The 22,427-nt window shown below is 43.4% G+C and overlaps 2 protein-coding genes across 3 annotated transcripts; one reads left to right on the top strand and one right to left on the bottom strand.

Annotated features, from left to right (window-relative positions):
• Positions 1-16: 16 nt before the first annotated feature.
• On the bottom strand, positions 17-9,058 carry znf281b (zinc finger protein 281b). Of its 2 annotated transcripts, none has more exons than XM_035146378.2 (7): positions 8,886-9,058; positions 6,298-6,822; positions 5,993-6,106; positions 5,665-5,788; positions 4,756-4,839; positions 4,500-4,618; positions 17-4,215 (listed from the first exon to the last, which is right to left on the bottom strand). In XM_035146378.2, the coding sequence occupies exons 2-7, from the start codon at positions 6,748-6,750 to the stop codon at positions 2,593-2,595; spliced, it is 2,517 nt and encodes an 838-aa protein (XP_035002269.1). In that variant the 5' UTR covers positions 6,751-6,822; positions 8,886-9,058; the 3' UTR covers positions 17-2,592. The 2 variants fall into 2 exon arrangements, with proteins under 2 accessions (XP_035002269.1, XP_047194364.1); XM_047338408.1 differs by having other exon boundaries at positions 8,890-9,058.
• Positions 9,059-11,675: 2,617 nt separating this feature from the next.
• LOC118101119 (G protein-activated inward rectifier potassium channel 1) lies at positions 11,676-21,688 on the top strand. Its single transcript, XM_035146806.2, has 3 exons — positions 11,676-12,793; positions 19,193-19,409; positions 19,751-21,688. The coding sequence occupies exons 1-3, from the start codon at positions 12,125-12,127 to the stop codon at positions 20,416-20,418; spliced, it is 1,554 nt and encodes a 517-aa protein (XP_035002697.1). The 5' UTR covers positions 11,676-12,124; the 3' UTR covers positions 20,419-21,688.
• The last annotated feature ends 739 nt before the right edge of the window (positions 21,689-22,427 follow it).

The raw sequence follows: 22,427 nt of genomic DNA, 5'->3' as shown, positions 1-22,427 counted from the left end.
GAAAGAACCATACACATTTTTTTGTAACAAAAAGTTTTATTGGCTTCTCTAATCCGTTCATCATCTCAATAACAGGTACAGCCTGGGAAATCATATCACAAGGGGTCTAGAACAAATAAGACAAAGGAATGGGGAGGCTTCTGCTACAAAATTTGGTATTGAGGTGACAGAAAAAAAAGCCATACAAAAATGTCTTTATCATGCATACTGGAGAAAAACTCAAAAAAAATAAAAAATAAAAAAAAAAGATTTGAGAACACACATTTTTAGTGTTTTTGTACATTTTTGTAAACAATATCCTTCTAGAGATCATATCAAAACACATTATGGCAAGTAACAAAAATAAGGGATAACATGAGAAAAATGAATGTTCTATGAGGCATCTAGAATGCAACACTGCTTGGCGTGGATGTTTTTACAGAAAAGAAAAAAAAATACATTTGCATTTTGAGTCATTTTACTCAACAATTGTAAACACAGGCAGTGTTAAATGATTATACAATATGTCGAACCTATACTACAAATATTTCCACTACATACATGAAACTCGTGTCCCTGCTTTCTTACGCTTTAGTGATATGAGGTATATTTAGGTCAATCTTATTGTCTTTTTTTTTTCTCTCTCTCCATTAAAAAGCATAGTGTGTTTGGAGTGACGTGGCTGGTCAGTCTTTGTTCCCTGTGATCTGAGCAGCTTCAAAGTCTCTTGGCTGTGGAGCTCACAGACATAGGAAAAGGGAAAAGGTGGGGTGGGGGTGGGGGTCTCACAGGAAATCAACTAAATTAAATATCAACCCTGGCTGCCAGGATAGAATGGCTCGAGCCACGGAAGACAAAGAAGGCCATTGTTTATTCTTGTGAGTGCAGGGCTGCATTTTGGGGAGGGGAGGTGGGTATAACTTAACTTTTCAGTTTCTGAGCTGTTTTATTGAAGCAGTTTCTTGCAATTACTAAAACTGTGGGGTGGGGGGGAAAATAAAAAAATATATAAAACGGGGATGGGGGGTAGGGTGTAGGTCCGGTGATTACATGCAAAAAAAAAATACCTGCTACTAAGTTCTGTTGTGGCTAGTGGAGAATAAATAAAAGGGTTTGGGATAAAGATATAAGGGTTCCAGCATGTCAGCCTGTCTCTCAAAACACTTAAATACAAAGAGGTACTCTCAAAATATTGTATAACAAAATTATGGCAAAAAAAAAAATCATCTTTTTACAACATCACCCGACAAACCGTAAGAAGAAAAATAATCCCTCCCCGAGCCCTCCCTCTCTTCTACCCTTGAAAAAAGCAACAAAATACACTTAAATGCCCGTCGTCATGCCTAGTCAACCCCTATCAAAACCCATTAGACAATAATCCAGCCCCCCCCTTCCTCCCACCCTCCCTCCCAACCCCCATTCACAGTTTTCTCCTCTTAAAATAATATTAAATCATTAGCATAATACTTGCGTATCACATATGCAAATTGAATGGGTTGTTGTTGTTTCCAATGATGATTTGTTTGTTTTTTTAAAAGTGCTTGTTTGATTTCATTGACACAAAAAAAAGGAACAGCAAGGAGTGGAGCAGAAAAGTGGTGACTCGTTTTTTTTTTAAAGACAAATAAAAAAAAAAAAAATCACTTCAGCAACAGCATGATAAAAGATCACGGATCGGCGTTCATTGCATTCTGAGGCAGCCATGACGGCGATGAGTGGTTTTTGTTTTTGTTTTTGTGTCTCTGCTGTCTTTTCTAGCGGTCGCTGGTGGGCACGACTAGAGGAGTGCATGGTCAGACAGACTTCGTCACCTGACAACGGCGCGTGCCAAGGAAACAACGGTCAGTTATGTTCATCAACATCAATTTGTACTACCTCGTGTATACATGTGGGCTCTCGAAAGAAACGTGGATGTCTTCACATTGACACAACAGTACCATAATCTCGACAAAGCTACGCGCAGTAGAAACCAAACATGATCGGGTCTTGTAATTTGTTGTTCTGATGAGTAAAAAATAAAAAAATACAACGCAAAAACAAAATCAAAGCTTTGTAGTCTCAAAGTACACCTGTAAAAACTGTGCTAATTGCATCTCATAATACAAAGTCTTATTACACAATTTTGCCTATTTTCCTGAGTTAAAAGGTTTCTTGTAACAGACAATATATACTTTTTTGCCATTTGAATTCTGGGCCTTTCCCTGCCACAATTATTATTATTGAACTTATCAACATTATTCATTATTACTTTACAATGAATGGTTTGATGATTGGTAAAACACAAGGGTTCAGGAAAGAAGAAGAAAGAAAAAGAACAAATCAAGCAATGTCATAGCTACCCTCTAAATGTTTTAAATTACATTTAAATCTACGGTACGTTCATGTCAAAAAACACTACTCAGAAATTAAGCGACTAAATACATAATAAAAATGAGCATATTTTAAAAAATTGCATTTGAGGCCATGGAAGACCCTCCCTGGTCATTTTGTATTAACATTTAATGGCAGTGTTTAAAAAACAAAACTTTGCTACAAGAACAAAATTAGGAAGGGTATAGGGGCCGTATGGACAGTAACAGAACGGCCCCCAACTGGATTCACCTTGTTTGACCCTTATCTGAAACTTTGGCTTGTCGGGGTTTTTGATCCTGTACCCACTGGCTCACTGACGTCAGCTAACAAACTGGTATACCCTGAGAATTCTGACACTGGAGTCCGTATTCGATGATCGACCTCTGCCCCAGGATCACTGCCATAGCCCAGAGGGGTCCGCCGCCCTGACTTGAACTGGGAACCAAAGGCCTGGGCAAAGTTCTCAATCTGGTACATGGTTTCTTTAGGGGGGTTCAGAGAGGACAGGTCTGGGTAGCTGGAGACGTTGGTTGGTGCAGCGTTTCCTCCAGCCTTGGGTTGCTGCCCCTTGGAACCGTCTGACGTGGCAGTCAGGTCCTGGGGAGGTAGGTTGAAGGTGCCAGGAGAGTGCTGCTTCTCCAACTGCTCGGTCAGCTCCTGAGATGGAGTCAGCTGCTGGTGGCTGGTAGGTTCCAAGCCGAGGTGGTAACCTGCCTGGGAGGGCGAGCCGACGAGCATGCCATAGTGGGACTTGGAGGAGGTCGAGGAAGAGACGGATGACGGGGCAACGATGGGCACTGGGGAAGAGACAGCAGGCGGGTAGCCACAATCCAGTGGGGATGTGGTGTAGACGTGTTTGTCAGAGAAAAGGGGCCCCGTGGGACTGGAGCTGCTGGACAGGAGAGGGAAAGGCCCCGTTGGACCCAGACTGGGGAAGGGCCCACTATGGCTGGTGCGCTCCAGGGCTTGCAGGAGAAATTTCGAGTACTCGCTCATCACTGCCGTTTTATCACCACCATTAGGCGAGTCATCGTCCAGCTCGGGGGTTACAGGGGCTGCTGGTTGGAGGTCAACGTGGTGTGGATGGTCTGACAAGTCGAAAGTCACGTCATGGTGGTGTGTCCCCTCTGGCTTATGGCTATAATGGTCTAGCAGGCTTTGCAGTACCTCATCTGGAATGCCCGACTTATCGTGCTTGAGGTCCAAAGGCGACGTGTCCAGCATGGCCAGCGTGGGCTCAGGCCCCAGGGAACCCTGGATTACACTATTGCCTTGGGTTGCCATGTGAAGTGAGCTGGCTCCATAGTCATTGTTAACTGCATGGAGGTAGCGCCGCTTTTTCACAAACTGCATTGCATCATCGTAGTTGCTGCTGGTGGTGGGCCCCTGCTTGTTGCCCACAGTTCCCTGGAGTAGACCCATGTTGTCAAGGCCAGAATCCTCCACATGATCCATGGAGCCATGTTTCTGGCCCAACAGTTTTTGTCCATCAGTACTGTCATCCAGAGAGAGGAGGCCCTTGTCAAGGCCTTTGCGGCCAGCTTTTTTAAAGACCAGTTTGGGAGTGCGACCCTGCATGGCGGGGCCAGAACCTGAGGGGTGCTCCATGCCGAAGTCCTGAAGCCCCATGTCTCGGGCCATCCCCCCAGAGGATGAGGCTGCTGCCGCTGAAGCATTCTTCTTCCTCTTGCGCTCACCGCCCTCTCCATTTTTGGACTTGGCCCTCTTGCGTCCGGAGGTGGTAGAGTTTCCCTGAGTGAGTGAATAGCTGCCGTGGCCTAGCTCCGCTTCGCTGAGCTCCAGCATGCTTGGGTCCAGGCCCTTCTTTATGGCTTCTCCACAAGTCCGTTTGTGCTTCAGTAACCGGTCTGTTCTAGAGAAAAACTAAGTGGGCAGAAGGAAAACAGACAGAGAAAAGTATAAGCTTAGTTTCGCAGTTTTTCTTTTTATCTTCAACAACAGGAACATTTCTGCAGAGTTTAAGTAGCTTCTTTATATGACCACTGCAATTAATGAGAACTTTATATTCCCTGATCTCTTCTGACACAATCATGCCTATGAGACAGGACTTAATGGATTTCATTAAAATCATATACAAAGTCAAAAGGGAAATATCTTAAGGGTAAACAGTTATAAGCTACTTGATAAACAAACTAGATGTTGCCTACTTGTTGGCAGGTTTCGCAGCGATATGGCTTCTCGCCACTGTGTGTCCTTTTGTGCCGCTCCATATGGTACTTCTGGATAAAGCGCATGTTACACTGGTCACAGCTGAAAGGCTTCTCTCCTGCAAAAGAGGGCAAAGACAGTGTTAGTACACCACTCCAGTTAAACTTCTATGAACCGACAAACTGCAAACAAAAGAAGGCATTGATTGCTTCCAACACCATTTAGTAAACGATATTTCCACGAACAGAAACTCACCACTGTGGATCTTCTCATGCCGCTGGAGGAGGTACTTCTGAATGAAGCTCATGTTACACTGGCTGCACCGGAAAGGCCTCTCACCTGTGCGATCAAGAGTACAACCATCCGCTCACCAAATTAGTATATGCACAGCTCGTCATGGTATAGTCACCATGACGAGGAAGTAGAATTTCAAATGCCAGGTCAAACACCTTGTGCATAAGAACAGATCGAAATAAAAACAAAGACGCTCACATACTTAACAGTCTACAAACAAGAAGCACAAAAAAAAATCCAATATATTGGATATACTTTGTACTTCATTGTGAATTTAGAATAGCACTGGGCCTTCAACAATAACAATGTTCCTATGTCTAAATGATCATATACAAATATACTGCAAAATAAAGTTATACATAATTGGAATAAGGACACACAAGTGAACTACATAAAAATAAACTGAAGCTGTAAAAAGTGGAATTTTCCCTTTAAATAATTTATGAGGTCGAATTCAAAGAACCATGTGAGTAACTTCCAGAAAAGAGCATGACTAAGACGTCCAGAAATACATGAGTAATCATCGAGTCATACCTGACTTCAGTGACTGTCTGGTTTTTAACAGTCCCAGGCAGTTCAATCGCTTCCTGACACTGAATTTGTTCTGAGAGTGTTGTGTTAAAATGGTAAAGCTTATTTTGTATTTCCTTTGTCAGAATTTGTCAGTTGCATTACAGTGTGACAGAACATTTTATCATATAAAAGAAGCAGACACTGTCTCATAGTTGATTTAACATGTGTGTGCATCTCACATAAATAAACACTTCCCCCCCCATAAAAAGCTCTGATCAGCAAAGCGAGCATTATATTTCAAGTGATGAAAACCTGAAGAGAAGAGTAAAGCTTTCAAAAGCAGCGAATGTCTCTCACCTGTATGTATGAGCACATGTCTGCGCAAGTGGTAGGAACTGCGGAAGGCAGCATTACAGTGCTCACAGATATGTGGTTTTGAGTTGGGGGACAGGCAGGCTCCATCTGGATCCAACATCATGGACTACAAGTAGAAAAGAAACCATGAGTCCAAGAGGTACATGTAAATTCTGTTGACTTTCCCTCAGCATAGTTCAAACACATTTAAAGACTTAAAGCAATGTAGGTATCAGACAATCTTGTGGTGTACAGATGCTTTTAAGCAAAACAAAATATTTTTCTGGCGTAGTTTAGGAGAAGAGAAAAAGAGAATAGAAAGGAGATTAACCTTCGAAGCATCGTTACGTTTCCTTCGGGCTTTGCCTCCCTGCCCGTCCCCATTGCTCCTCCGCCCTCTTCTACCTGAGGACTCTTTTGGCTCTTTACCCGGTCTTCCAGGAATCTAAGGACATATAATAGAGTATGTATACCACAGTCTGTAGATGGCAGATAGGGGCTTCTTTAAAAGTACACAGCAGTCTATACAACCCAAGTCTGTACATTATAATTCCTGCTATGGCAGTAAGAGGGAAACTAAGCAGAAATAATGCAGTATGACTCGAAACATTATGTAGAAACATGGTGTCTTCTTACCGGTTCAGCCAGGCTACGGACGTTGCTGAGACTGAGGTCATGCAGGAGCATGTTCTGGTGATTTTGGTGGTGGTTGCCAAAAGACATGTCCTGCATGTCATTGCCACTCTTCCCCGCGCCCCCTCCAACACAGTTCATCCCCACTCCTCCACCCCCGCCATAGAGGGGCATGCGGTAATCCAGCTCATTTAACCGCTCCTGCTTAATGCCCATGCTGTGGAGGAAGCCCCCGGTGTTTACAGCATTGGCACCCTGGTGTTCCGGTGGCGAGTCCCGTTCTTTCTTCAGGATCATCTCCTGGGAAAGCTCGCCCATAACGGACTGGGAGGCCAGCCGTGTAAAGCTGGTGACAGGTGGCAGGTGGCTGAACATAAGCATACCTGGTGCAAAATTTGGGTCCATGCCACCGTTCCGCAAAAACTCATTGGCTAATTTGTCTTGGATAATACTCATGATCGTGCTTTTGCTTTGTGCAGGGGAGAAGGAGGGCAATGTGTCTAAAGAGGAATGCAGGAGGAGAATATCCTGAAAGAGAGGGAATAAAAAGAGTCACATTAAGTATTGATGATTACACAGATGAATACAATGCAAAGTAACTTTCAAATGTTGTGTTAATGATAACATCTCATCTATTAAGTAACTGCTACATAGCCCTCAGTGTTACGTGTGCACCACAACGTTCTCTGAGTTTCCCCTTAGTCAACCATTAATTACTTTATTGGATTTAGTAGGCTTTACCTAACGCAAGCACTAGTTAGGTAACTGGGATCCTTTGTAAGTGTTTTACACAAAATATATACATGATACAATGTCAGGAGAAAAGTGAAACTGAAATAAAGTGCTGCAGTATGAGAGCATATTCAAAAAATAAAAAAATGGTTTGATTCAAGTAAGAGGACACTTACACTTTTCACATTTTTTATAAAACCAAGGTGATTACTCTACTTTCCATGTCTTTATCTCATCAAAGACTTTTAGCAGATTTTACTTCAGTAACATGCCAAACCTTACACTATGAAAAGGGTTTTTTCGATCTCTCTCACATATTCATGTTATTCTATTCTATTCTGAGATCAGTCACCAGTGCTTCAATATGAACATATGAATATGTAACATCCCTAGAATATCGGATTAGAAGGAAAGTCCCAATACATCTAAATATGGGTTTAAAACCTCTAAAGAAACCCACATTACAGATGAATGTGTCACTGCCTGGGTGACTACACAATAAACAAATGTGGATCTCTGAACTTAAATCACCCACAACAAAAAAAACAGTAGAGCTGTTCTTAACTGCGTCTGTGATATTTAATCCACACATCACATTGTTCCACTGTTCCACACGTGACTTGGATTACAGCCATAATATTAATAAAAAAATCGGTGTTTTAGCTTAATTGGCTTTTTCGAGATCTTTTATGTTTTAGCACTTTTGATTCAAGCCGAATAAACCACAACAACACTCGGCTAATAAGCCCCAGCGTGGAGGCAAAATCTGGGGGCATCAGCTCCGATATTGGACAAATTAATCGGTTCACTACACGTCGCCTAAAACAAACGATATTTGGGTCAAATCCAGCGAGAGGTTCCGGGGAGTTCGGGCCGCGGTGGGGCCGATGAGCAGGACGAGCATGGAGGAACGAGCGAGGAGGAGGGGGGGGGATTTATTGTTTAGTCTGGAGCTGCGAGACACCGAATCCAACAGAAAGCGGATGGAGCTTTTGTGATGCATAACAGTTAGCATGGCTAAAGCTAGCCGCCTAGCCACAATGAGACACAATCAACCAGACCCGCGCGTCCTCAATCAAAACAAGCGATTAAATCCTCCTGAAAACCACAACCTGTCGTTTTGGACAAAGACAGAGCGACACTTTAAGTCACGGGATGTGAAATAAGTCCCGTTTGTGGTAATAAAAAGTCTTAATTTCATCCGTTGGGGGGGGGGATCAATGTAACGCAGCGGTTAGCCTGCTACCCAGCGTTGCTATCGGGCTAGCTAACGCACATCCACGACCTGATGCCGTTTTCGTGGCGTCTTTAAACGGCGAGTGGAGTCGCCGAAAAACCAGCGATAGGAGAGAATAATGGAAGCGGGGGGAGCCGGAGGGGAAACAGGCGGGTTGCTGGGAGTCGGGTCGGCGGCGCGAGGTGCTCATTCTTCGGTCCCCGAGCTTTGATGACGCTCGTGAAATCAAATCTGTCTGCGAGCGACGCTGGCGCTCTATTTATTGATAGCTAACTTTAGCTGCGATAACACCCGGGCAATGCTCACCGGCAGGCCGGGGACTAGCGACACACTCCCCGGCGACCAGCGCCCATGTCGACCCGGTAGCCGGGATCCGAGCTGTGAGTTAAAGTGTGCGCGTCGAAGGTGTTTATAACAATCAGGCTGCCACGAGCTAGCTAGCTAGTTAGCTCGTTAGCTGCTAGCTGCCCCGACCGAAAACCCGCATTACGGCCCATGCAACAGAAACAATGATGCTGCCTCTCGCCGCGTCTCCCCGGAGCCAGACGCCTCCGTCGCGTGAAATCTCGACAAAGACCCCGCGCCCGTCCCGAGTAAAAGGTGCCCCCGGGTCCGCACTCACCTACACATGACCGCAGTGGGGTTCAAACGTGGCCGCGTCGTCTCCGTGGTCGCCGCTTCGGGGTTTTATTGCCAAAACATTGTTCTCCGGCGGCCGCTGCTTTCTTCCATCTTGTCCCGGCGCGGGGAATTGTGGGTGCAGCGGACGGGTCGTGAGAGGAGACAGGCGAAGGCTGCAGAGGTTTGAGAGAGGGAGGGAGGGAGGGAGGGAGGAGAGAGAGAGAGAGAGGGTCACTGGACGGTGAAAACACACGAACACACACAGGAACACACACAGGAGGAAGATGATTTAACACAAACATTCATGTCATACAACGCAACACACCGTCGCATTTCCCCTTATAAGATTGCATGCACAGTGTATTTTGTCCATGTTTTCACTTTATTACCCACCAACTGCAATCGTTCAGTTTATTGCTCTCCCACATAATCAATTTCCCCAATAAAGCATTAAGGTCACAGATGAGACCCTGGATTGTTTGGCTGTAAGTAAAAGGAAATGCTAATTATCATCAAGGCTGTAAACAAGGCAACGGCCCCCAAAATATCTTTGGATTTTTAATTTAATAGTAAATATTAAATGAAATTTGCAGGGTCTATATTCTTATTTATCCTTACCTGAGTAAGAATTTGGTGTATTTATAGTAAAATAGTGATCTTTACTTATCCTCCATTGGGCCACTATATGTCAAAATTTGTAATTAATTGTAAATTTGTCATGAATTCGCACAACACAAAAGTGCAATACCCGAAAAATGAAGACCCTATATTCTTACTTAAGTATGAATATTGTGTAAATAGTACAATAGCAGTAGTAGTGATAGTAAGTACTTTTCCTCAGGTTTAATGAGAAGTACTTCATTTACTAATGGATGCACATTGTTCAAAGATTAAATAAGATAAGATAAGATAAGATAAGATAAGATGAACCTTTGTTGATCCTCCGTAGAGGAAATTAACAATCCACACAGCAGCACAAAGGAAAATTTTGTAAGTATAAAAATATGATTAAAAATAGAAATTCTATATACAATTAAAAGTAGAAATTTAGCCATGACGTGGATGAAAGAAAAATCTGTGTGTAACACGGTTCTGTCACATTTGGCAGCAGCTGCCTGATGAACTAAATAACACCAGTATTGTTACCAATACTAATGTGGTGTATCAGTTGAAACCATCCGTGCCCTGCAGCTCCAGACCATGAGGCCTCCACAAGCTTCACTGGGAACTGATTTCAGATAATTTGATAATTTACACATTCCATCAGATAATTTGCACGACTACAATATCAACTCTCATATCAATGGCCCCATGCTGTTGAGGCTATAATTCTTAATATGTAAATACAGCAGGCATGAAGTACCGACCTTCTGACTGTTATTATTGCAGAGATAATTGCTGTTATTATTTACACCGAGTAGAAAAGGTTCTGTCGCTGTGTGATGTAATACGAGTGTGCTCTTCTTATATAATGTCGAGGCACCACATTTGTAGTTGAGTATATATTTTGTTCTCATAATGACTTGTGAAAGCTTTTCTTCTGCCACTGATGCATTTTCCATTTGATATTTGACAAAAACACGTATCAGGAGAAGATAAAAACAGTGTCTGGGTTTTTACTTTTTACTGCAATTCAGTTTAACATTGTTTCCTGGGCACAGAGTCAAACAATAAAAAACAGTCGTGGTGCAAAACAACACATCTGAAATCATGAAGTGGATACATAAACATGGCTTCCAGCTCCAGCTTGATTGCCAGGTATATCTGTTTAATCCCTGAGACGGATATTGAAATGTCATGGGTGATAATCTTGATTTAGGGGACTTTAAAGCAATAAAGGGCTCATTTAACAGTTCAATGTGACAAATTAGCTGATATGTTTGCATTAGCTTATATTTTTGGTGCATTTCATTTGTATCTGTATAACATCACAGGGTGTTTTTGTGTGCGTGTGTCTGTGGATTCACAGTATTTCTCACCAAATTAAAAAACAGTTGGATCTGATAGTACAAAACATGTCTTTGTGCCTACTAATGTTACTACCGAGTGTAATTAGCACAAACAACCCGACCAGTATGGCTCACCAGATACATGGGGCCTCTGAGCATGGTTACAGCACAGGAGGTGCAGCCTCTGGTCGTATAATGCAACCAGCTGCAGGAGCCAACTTCTGCAAACTCCCTGTCGTATACAGGTCAAGTGTACTCTCTGCCTAATGACATCGTCCATCACTTTTATAACTTTTAATAAGCTGACTAAGCAATACAACAGCTGTAACTGTTATCCACTATTACCTTTAATCCTGGTTTGTTCCTCTTTTATTTTTCTTATTTCCTGTGCATGGACTTAGTCTGCATGTGTGTTCCTTTGTTTCATTTTCTGTTCCAACAAAGTTGACTATCTCATCCAGCCTGTTTAGTTTGCCTTATTATTTTACAGGCATGTGTTTCTAATGGGGATCCTCAAATAAACTAAACTAAACTAAACTAAACTAAAGATCTTGTCACCAGTCAAGTTTAGTTCCACTGCAGTACCACCAGGGGGAGCTAAAAAGCCACCAATGACTACAAGTAGTGTTCTTAGAATTAAAAAAAAACAATTTTATCGTACACCGTTTCTCTCAAGATGGAAATAATAGAGTCACAGGAAACACATATCAAAGAAATATGAAAAGAAGGGTTTCGGTTTGATATCACCGTCACATTGTTTGCTCGGATTGTTGCTATTACCTGATTGGGTACATACAATAAAACTGTAGCCACACATCCGCCCCTGTGAAAGAGAGATGTGCCCCCCGTGCTGCAGTCTTTAATTTGCAGTCACTCCCACCAGAGCATGTTCCCTCTGGCACAAGTGCGCACTGTAGCCTGCTTTTCCCATCCAGCGGCTCATTGAGCAGCAGCACCTCAGTGGATCCACCAAGGACGCAGCCTTTTCAATGTGAATACAGCTTTTGTTTCACGCGTGCTTTCCACTGGGTTTTCTCTTTTTTTCTCCCAGGCTGAGCGCAAAAGTTGGCACCTGCGAGGAGCCGAGTGTGACTGAATCATGCCCATTGCGCAGAATCTGTGCTCACTTACGGTGAATCTACGGGAGAGGAGCGCGTCTCCACCTCACGGGACGCAGGACGCGCGCTGAATGTTGCCGCATGGTGTTTGTGCAGGAGGGAACCAAAGTTGCGTAAAGAGCCCGACCCTGCACAAGTAGCGACCGCCTGTCACCAACAAGGGGATTGGAACCATGTCGGCCATACGGAGGAAATTTGGGGAGGACTACCAGGTGGTGAACACCAACCAGGACATGACTTTCTCCGCCCAGGTGAAGAAGAAGAGGCAGCGGTTTGTGGAGAAGAACGGCCGCTGCAACGTCCAGCACGGTAACCTTGGCGGGGAGACCAGCCGGTACATCTCCGACCTCTTCACCACGCTGGTGGACCTCAAGTGGCGCTGGAACATGCTCATCTTCATCCTCACCTACACGGTGGCGTGGCTCGTCATGGCTTCCATGTGGTGGGTGATCGCCTACATCCGCGGCGACCTGACCCACGGCGGCCACGACGACTCCTACACGCCGTGCGTCGCCAACGTGTACAACTTTCCCTCCGCGTTCCTCTTCTTCATCGAGACGGAGGCGACCATCGGCTACGGCTACCGCTACATCACGGAGAAGTGTCCGGAGGGGATCATCCTCTTCCTCTTCCAGTCGCTGCTGGGCTCCATCGTGGACGCCTTCCTCATCGGCTGCATGTTCATCAAGATGTCGCAGCCGAAGAAGCGCGCAGAGACTCTGATGTTCAGCCAGGACGCGGTGATCTCGCAGCGGGACGGGAAGTTGTGCCTCATGTTCCGAGTGGGGAACCTGCGGAACAGCCACATGGTGTCCGCGCAGATCAGGTGCAAACTCATCAAGGTAGGATACAGGTCATATAGTCAGTGAGCGGAGGAGCGCCATGTGTCCAAAAGACGCACAGAACAAGTGGGCGCACTTTGGCGCAGTGAGCATCCGCCTCTTGCTCCAACTCCTGAAACGCCACCGTCCCTGTCACCGTCCAATTAACATTCAATTAATATGTCCTGAAATTACTCATTATGTTTTATGAGTGCTTTCCAAGTCATGCATTGCATTTCCATTCATCTCCAGAATTGATTGCATTCCCTCAGGGTCCTATATGATTTGCACATGAGGTTATGGATTTTAACGAGTGACCATTTACATTTACCCCCCTGCAGCAGATTGTTCTTTATTATTGTTGGATTTTTAAATGAACAGTGTCTCCCCTCCTCACCTCTTCATCTCCGAGGGTCATCTGACTGGGCTGTATATTTAAGTTCAGCCTCGACTGTCTGCAGATGAGATGAATGGGCCCCTGGGGGACAGTAACCAGAGGGTAGCTCTGCACTTATTGAGCAGGGTAACGTATAGATGTATTGAACCCATTCCAATGCTCAGTGGGCCACAATGAGGTGAAGACTCTTACCTAAAGACAAAAATACCACAAAATCTGAGGCCCTGCATGAGCTCTATTAGACTATAGCCTCGGCACGTTAATCCACGTCTTGTATTTCGGCACCAAACGTCTCTTATTCATGGAATCCAGCTCTCTTCAGTCCAAACACCGCTAATGCATGAAGGACAGTGGTGCTCTGTTGTGACGGGGAGAGTTAGTCGTGCTTTTGTCGTCTCCGAGAAGTGGCGTGATGATCTCAAGTGACAGTTCCCTCCTTGAAGCTCAAGGGAGAGTCACCAGAAAGCTCCCAGTAAGTGAGTGCCACCGTTAGTGCAGCTCACACTGAACGCTCCATTTGCCAAATTTATCCACACAGCATCTTTCAAAGAATCACCTTCTGTCCAGACTCTCATTTTTCTTTTGATTTGGGTAGAAACCCTTAGAGAGAGAAGAATAAAAGCCTCTCATTTGAGCGCATTAAAAGCCACTAAATAAGGTTTTACTGTTAGTGTTTCATCTCACTCTGGGACGATTTTTATTTCATTTCATCACCTTTTTATTTGCTTTTCAATTAATAGCCCAGAGAGGCCAAAAGGAAAATGTGTTGAGCTAATTGCAAGGCACCGATGCAATTTCATCAACTTCACACAGGATAGTTTCAATCAGGCATTTTAATACTCTCCTAGATGTTTGTAACTTCTGCTGCGGTAATCCCATTAATTCAAGAAGAGTGAAAGCAGCTGGGCGTCCACACATGGGGCTCGCTGTCACGTCTGACTGTCAGATTTGCCGATTTCACGGATATTACCGTTTTCTATTGCACATTCAGATCTACTATTTAAGAAGATTTTTCTGTGATCATTTTATTTATGCTCGGGGTGACACATCACTGCTACTTCGAGGGGAAATTTGCCCCTAATTGGTTTTGATTGCCAAGATTCAAACAGAACGTGCTGCAACAAGTGCTGCAGAACCTTCATGGCTACACTGCATTATTCAGTCTTAAAAAAATTTAAAACCATCGCGAGTGTAACACAATTACTGCTCGACATACAACAGGGTGTTTGTTGTGTGTGAAGTGCTCCCACCCATCTGTTTTTCTTATTTTTTAGTCCGACAGTCCTTGGCTGTCCTCCAGAGATCAGATGATTAGATTTACGTGATGAACCTGATCTGGGGTTTGTGCCAGTAAATGATGATCCTTTAAATGATCGTTAAATTAGATTTTAAGCCACAGCTATCCACGTGTTGGTGGAAGGTCAGACATCCAGGACTCTCCTAATTGGCTGCTAAAGAGCATCGCGTTCAAATGCCATCAATCATCCCACAGAGGACAGACAGTAAACAAGCAAAACTTTCATTTCACTTTCTTTCCCTCGGATCCAGCGCCGCTCCTGATGCTTGTGGCACAACAATATCTCGAAACAGAGGCGGAGACTTGTCATATTTGTCAGTCACAGTGTGCAGGACGCCACTGCTGAAGACGTGCAGTGTCTTTTGATGAATATTAGAGTGAGGTTGTAGAGCCCATAAACTATGCCACCGAGGTGTCACACTGCACTGTGGGGAATTGCAGCGTAAATTGACTATACAGCATCACCCCGCAGTACTGTACCTGCTCTCTGAAACAAAGCCGTGGCTTGTGTTCAGGTGATGCTCAGCTCAAGGTCACTGTCAGATGGGTAGGCCCACAACGCTGACTGGAGAAATGAGGCGTGCTGCAGTAAATCCTGTGCCGGAGCTGTATAAACGCAGCGTGGCATGGTACCTGCTATCAACTGTCAGGGATACTCGGGGGTGAGCATGGGTTGTAAATTCTTATGGGGCCTGGATACTGTTGAGTTGCTCAGGTTCTTGATCAGAATTTAAAATAATGACATTTATAATGTGATTTTTTTTTTTTTCATAGAAGACGGTGATAAAAGACCATCAGCAGTATGTTTCCATTGACTCGCATCATTAGGCGAATGGTAGATGTATTTATTTATAGCTTTTCTAGTCTTATCAACCACTCAGACTATACAAGCCACGATCACCCATTCACATAGAGCTGCTACATGCAGCGATTTATGTTGCACAGCATTTCTCAGCCATCAGGGGCAATTTGGGGTTCAGTGTCTTGCCCAAGGACACTGTGGCAGGCAGAGTAAAGGAGCCTTGGATCAAACCACTAACCCCCTTGTTAGTGGACGACCACCTGTCCCCCATGAATATCAGTCATATTATCCTTATATTTTCCAAAAAACTCCAACACTTGCAATACAACTACCCTACTGTTACCCCCCGCCGTGGCTGCAGCATTAATCCAAAAATTGACCCAGAAGTGAATTGATTAAAGCTGTGTTGTCGGTTCCCTCAAGTGTCATCTTCAGCGTTCCTCCAGCACACATCTCAGACATAAGCAGAATTTGAATTATTTTTTTTTGTTGTACACAAAAAATGCACAATGGGAGCGGCAGCTTTATTCTAAACGGAAACATTTGTGCACCAGAGGTTGTTCCTTCAGTTTATCATATTAATAGATATTTTCAATCACGGCTTGTTCCTCTCAACTCTGAGGACAAGTGATGGACAAAGTGTTTTTTTTATATTTTCAATTTTATGATCCCACACACCCATAAGTACGGCTTCCTGGAATACAAGAACAGTAAATGATACTTGCTCGGAGGTATTTTGTTAAAACGAAAGGCATTTACTGTCAAACCTGATTATGATGGACCAAATGTTAAAAGAACAGGGAGTACCTCGACTTTTGAGCGTGAGTTATATTTCTTCAGATTTTACTTTAGTGCAGTCAGACTGCAGTTGTGTCAAAGGTCACTAAATTGGAAGTGTTTTCTCCACCACTATTGCATATTAACTTAAAAGATAACCTTGAATTCCCATAAATATTAATGCACCTTTCATTAATAAACCAATAGAATGCAGTGGCACACTGACCCCTGCACCGCGGGCAGGATAGGATTTTAGAATAGAGAGACATGTTTGCATGTAGTTTGGCTGCAGCACACCGAGGAACCTTCGTGCTCACTAGAAAAGACGAGTTAAAGACGTGAGGGGAAGTTAGCAGCAGCAGCAGCAGCAGCAGTGTGGTTAAACTGAGCTGAAACACAAAGACAGGGAGACGGAGTGACAGCTGGGCGGTTGCTCATCAGTGTCAAGAGAAGCTCGTCGCAGCAGGTTGGGCCACAGCGGGAGATAAGTGATACGGGCGAGTGGTAGTCGCGGACAGACAGGCATGGATGCAGGCGTTTAGCAAGGCGGGAAAGCATACGTGTCATCGTGGCTTGCCACATCTGCCGTCGTCTGATTCTGAAGGACAAACAGAGAGAAGAGGAGAAGAGACAAAACGAGAGACGGATGAATTGGCTGTAATGGTGCTGCCTCAGGATTGGGAATGGGAGCTGAAATGTGACATCTGTGACGCCATTATGTTTAATGTCCAGCTTGAAGTTCGAAGGCTCCAGAGGGACACACACATGCACAAAAACACACACACAGCTGCATAAAAGACAAACACACAAGGACGCACTTGTGTAACATCCGCTGTCACTGTTTGTTTCTTTGCATCTCTCTCACACACACACCTGCACACGCACCCACACACACTGTGAACTGAGGAGGAAGTGGGTCACCAGGGACGGGGGCCCTGGTTTCACTCAACCTGAATCTCAGGTGGCTTGGTAAATTAAGCACTCTCTCCACACCAGGTCCTCTTCCAAAAGCCATTAATTTCCCCCTCGTGGCACTGAGTGTTTAGGGGCAGAAGGAGAAGACACACAAGGCTTTCAACTTGTTAAAGCCGTTCAGTGTCAAGCAGCTTCCTTCTTCTTTTTGCACGGGTATCATTTGGTTGCAACATTATCAAGGAAGCTGTGCATCTGGAAAACAAGCAGCTTTTACGTCTTTTTTATAAACTGAGAGGCTTAAAAGTGACTCTGTTTCCATTCCATTCTCATTGACTTGTAGGAGCATGGCTGACAAAAGGGACAAACTGCCCACATGCATCTTAATGATGATGATAAATAAATTAGTATATAGACATGACAGGCTTTTAAAAATGATTTGATGTTACTCATCCTACTTATAGGAGCAAGGGGGAGGTTTTCAAGAAGCAGAGGTCATCTGTAATATGGAAAAATCTATTTCCGACAAAATACTGGATTTCTGGATGGAAACAAGAAGCTGATTTGGATCTTTGGTCGATCAATTAAATGAAAATATGAAAGGAATATTTAAGATAAGATAAGATTAAAAAAAAGATAAGATAAGATTTATTGATGCCAGCAGCGTATAGTCAAAACAATGTAGACAAGAGAACAAGTTAAAGTATAAAATAGAATCAAAATAGGCAATCACATTAAATTAAACTGGTATTATAATGTAAAAGTACATAGATATGTACATGATATACACATATTTGAAGGAGCACCATTCAGAAAATCATAATACAGATCTGTAATCACATCTGTAAATTTTGAATAATAACAATAAAAAAACAAATAAAAGTTATGGATTTTTCCAGCCTTTGTCCTCTACATTAAAATGTTCTTTTCATTAGTGCTCTGTTCTTTTAAAATGTTTATTTTTCTTTGCTTTTACCAAATTTTATCCTGCAACACAGCCTTTCTCGTCTTCAAATTCAAATGCGTCTCACCCGTCGTGAGTGACACTTTTCCCTCAAACTAGGCGCGCCGGGGATCTGTGGGCACAGACGTCTTCCCGTGAAATGTCACACCCTTCTGTCCTCAACGTCACTGTGAATCCAAATGACAGTCTGTTTGCCATCTGTGTGGACCGAGCGGCTCCTCACTCAAAGGGCCGGGGAGATTCGTCTGCACACAAGTTAACATGATGTGACAGGGAGAACTATTTGATTTGAATCATAGAGGGATATCAAAATGTTACCGGGACAAAAGGGATTTCTAATTTATTTCTTCTGACTGTTTGGCTTTTCATTCACTTGTATTGGACTTTTTTATTGGTTTTTCTGCCTTCTGGGTGAAACAAACACATGTTCCTTTTGTAAATCATTCTTGACATATCAGCTACATTAAGAGGCTTTGGTTTGACAGGACAAGAGCTTTTATAAGCTCTAAATTTCCACTTTCCACTTCCTTGAGCTCACGCACTAATTCCATCTTTTAATTTAACAGCTACTTTATTTGATTAAGGTGGTTCTGTTCCCCGCTTGGTCTCTTTAGAGCGAGCGCCCGTCTCTCCTCCGTAATCTAATGATACTTGTTTCCGAGGCGTAGGCTCCTACAGAGTTTTGTAAGTACTTTAATGTTCAGGAAGGTGTACACAGTAAATGATTGCACAGAAGTGCCGTAAATTATACATGTTACCGGTGCCCGGGCTGTCAGACAGAAATGTGGGGGGAGGTGGGAGAACGCCCTTATTTTACCCAGCATGTCTGTCTCACAGTCTGTGCCACAGATTGTTTATAAAGATGGACGACACGTTTCTTCCTCCCACTATCCAGACGTTAAGTTAAAATATATATATAAATGTCGCCATCTTGCACATTCGGAGCAAGAGTCTGTGCAGTGACATACCTGACTTTATTTATTATCTGAATTGAATCTCAAGTTAGAGCAACTTGACCTTTTTAAATAAACATTTCAATCTTAATTTGTGAACCCTAAAAAATGAAACTTTGAATTTCAAAGACGTTGAATTATAAACAACATTTCAGTGCTATGCATATTTTAGTGTTATAAATGAAATGGTATTTAGTTGCTAATAAGATTCAAATTATTTGCCTCTATAACCCCAGTGTGGAGGAAAAGATTTTGAGAACTATCCTGAGTTAATTGCTCATGAGTCAAAATGTAAATGTGTTGTGTTTGTGTTTCCAGTCCCGGCAGACCCCGGAGGGCGAGTTCCTGCCGTTGGACCAGTGTGAGCTGGACGTGGGTTTCGGGACGGGGGCGGACCAGCTCTTCCTGGTGTCGCCACTAACCATCTGCCACGAGATCAACACCAAGAGCCCTTTCTTCGATCTGTCGCAGCGCTCCCTCATGAACGAGCAGTTTGAGATTGTCGTCATTCTCGAAGGCATCGTGGAAACCACTGGTTAGAACTAATTATAATATCTCTCCGTATATATCAGCCTGTGGCATAGATCATTTTTCAGTAATATGAAATAAGTAATATGAAATACTTAATTTCATTGTGTTTAAATATTAAAGAGCACAAGCTCTTCTCTGTGTCTGCCATTTTCCCTTCACATTTCTGCCTCTCTTTTCCCTGAGAGACATTTAATACTTTAATATCTACTCCCTGTCTGGCTGTCAGTCCTTTTTCATTTAATATCCCTCTCTCTACAGTTTTGTTAATAATGTCTCCTTTTTTGTCATTTTCTTGTCTGTATTTCAAACGCTCCTTAGCTCTGATGTATTTTCTCTCCATCATAGGTATGACATGCCAGGCGAGGACATCTTACACTGAGGATGAAGTCTTGTGGGGTCATCGCTTCCTTCCTGTCATGTCACTAGAGGAGGGCTTCTTCAGAGTCGACTACTCCCAGTTCCACAACACCTTCGGGGTTCCTACACCTCCCTATAGTGTCAAAGAGCAGGAGGAGAAGTCGTCCCTGACGTCACCCAACTCTCTGTCTGTCGCGCCCACCCCCTCCTCTCCTCCGCTGGGTAACGGTGCCCGCGGCGGCCGCAGGGAAAGGCTCCTGTCAGCCGACTATGCAGACCACGCAGAGGACCAAGCCATGAGGCTGCCCAGCAAACTGCAGCGCATGAGCTCCACAAAGGAGGAGACCTTCTGGAGGGGGTTGAAGACAGGGGCAGCCTTGCCAGGGGGGAAGGCCTCCAGCATGGGAGACCTGCCGCTTAGTATTCAGAGGCTCCGGTCCAGCTCCATCCCGGTCACAAGGCAAGCACAGCTGGAGGAGCAGGTTCAGCTGTTGTCCTTGGATGGAAACGCAGAGGAGGTCGAGCTGGAGAAACACAGACTGCCAGCAGCCATTAGCACCATCAGTGCTCCAACACCAGTCCAGATCTCCATGATAGGGGGTCGGCCGGAGGACAACTTGCCCCCCAAACTGCGCAGAATGAACGTTGACCGCTAACATCTGTGGACTTCCTTTAAGACTAAAGGACATTTTGAAATCGAATCAGGCTCGACGGGCATTGTATATAAAGACTATTGTGATATGATTATTTGATTTTTTTCCTGCAAACTTGGTCCGGTATTTTAGGTTTAACGAAGTTGTCCATTTCCACAAACAGGAGGACAACACCAATAAGCCATCCATCCGCTCGTACTGTGAGTCATTTTTGATAGATCACCATCTGTGCCCCCTACTGACTCTTCTGCTTGTGCGCTTGTTTCTTTCATTTCTGTTCACGGGGTTTGCATTGAAGATTTTCTTATTATCTCAAACAACAACTTTTTAAATAATCAAGCACCAGAGTGGCAGTCGTAAATCACAGGGATTGTCCACTAGCTTAACCACAAGGCCTGTAAAGCTTTGGATTTCTCCCAAAGCAGAGCACATAGGACTGTAGCTGGAGTTCTTTTAACCTTTTGTAGAACCAAAACCACAAGCGCTAAAAGGGGAGATGGTTAGATAGATGGTGTTAAGTTTGCTAAATACGATTTTGCAATCTTAAAATTGAAAACATACTGTGTGAAAAAACTAACTTGGCATGTAAGCCAAGCAGCCAAATGAGCTGAAAAGAGAACAAAAATACAGAATGATCCCTAATGTTTCATGAACCAACTCCACACTGCAACACTAGAACAAATATAGTTTACCCTTTTTACCCTTAATACCCTTATTTACAGGGAACTCATGAAGTTAAAGTTAGCCTCATTACAGTGCTATTAGCTAACGTACGAAATCGATGGTTACCGGCTATAAATTAGAAACACTGTCGTCTACCTCCGTCTGAAGTCAAGAAACCATTGTTTCTAAAAATTACTGAGAATTTGAAGTGATGAACTTGCTGCCGTTATCACTGTAAGCTGCGTTCAGTATGTGCCAATCAATCAACCTGGAAAAGGTAAAAAAAAAAAAAAAAGGACACACAATTCAGGTTGATGTACCATATTTATTTATCACTTGTACTGTATATTTGTTTATTTGGATGCACATTTGACTTGTGTGTTTATAACTGTACAATTGTAACTATTTTCAACCTTTGGACTACCGACTTTCTTTCATCATGAACTGAGTTATTAAAAAGTAAAACAAATACTTGGGAATGCAGGGACGATGACATCAGGGGACACAGTTATGGGGTCTTATTATTGCCAATATAAAGGTGTAGAAGGAGTTAATAGAAGGAGTTAAACTTCATAATTGCAACTGATATTAAATGCTCTGAAAACACAAATGTGTGTGTGGGTACTGATTTTTTTTTTTTTACATTCTGCACCACGTTCTTGGTTAATTGTGTAATTGCTGCCTGTGTTAAACATTTTAACACCCAGAGGTATCGCAGCCAACGTTCTGCATCAGGAATTCCTGCGTCTCCTCCTGGGAGGGTTAAACAAACATTCATCAATTATTAAAACATTTAATGTGAGTGTGAATAGAGAAACACATTTTAAGAGGGCAAGAGTATAGAGTAAAAGAACCGTAAAAAAGCATAGATGTACTAATTTATCAATGTAGTTATTCACTCCTCTGCTCACTTGAAATCAAACTTTCTCCTCCAGGCCAATAATGGGAGTTGTCCTGGGGAGATGGATTGAGATGGAAAACATCTAGATATTACGCATCTGAGAATGAATCTGAGAAACAGCAGAAATTAGATTATGTTACTAGTTGACAGTACATAATGATCTCGCCCTTGCTTTGGATAAAATTAACTCACAAATGAAGGGAAGAAGAATAAATCACCGGCCACTTTTCATGCAAATTATCCTGTAAAATGATGGATTCAACTGCAAAGGAAAATCAGGTTTGTTTGTTTCCGATCATCTGTCATTAAATGGTGCCTTGAAAATGGTTTAGTCTAATTTTCACTTGAATGGCGCTTCCTTGGTCAAATGAAGGTCATTAGATCTAAAATAAAAAAGAGGAAAAACACACAACGCTTGTGAGCCTGAGGCTGTAAAACCTTGATGTGA

The sequence above is a fragment of the Hippoglossus stenolepis genome, chromosome 21, assembly GCF_022539355.2.
Source record: "Hippoglossus stenolepis isolate QCI-W04-F060 chromosome 21, HSTE1.2, whole genome shotgun sequence".
NCBI lineage: Eukaryota > Metazoa > Chordata > Actinopteri > Pleuronectiformes > Pleuronectidae > Hippoglossus > Hippoglossus stenolepis.
This window is presented reverse-complemented; position numbering and strand designations above follow the sequence as displayed.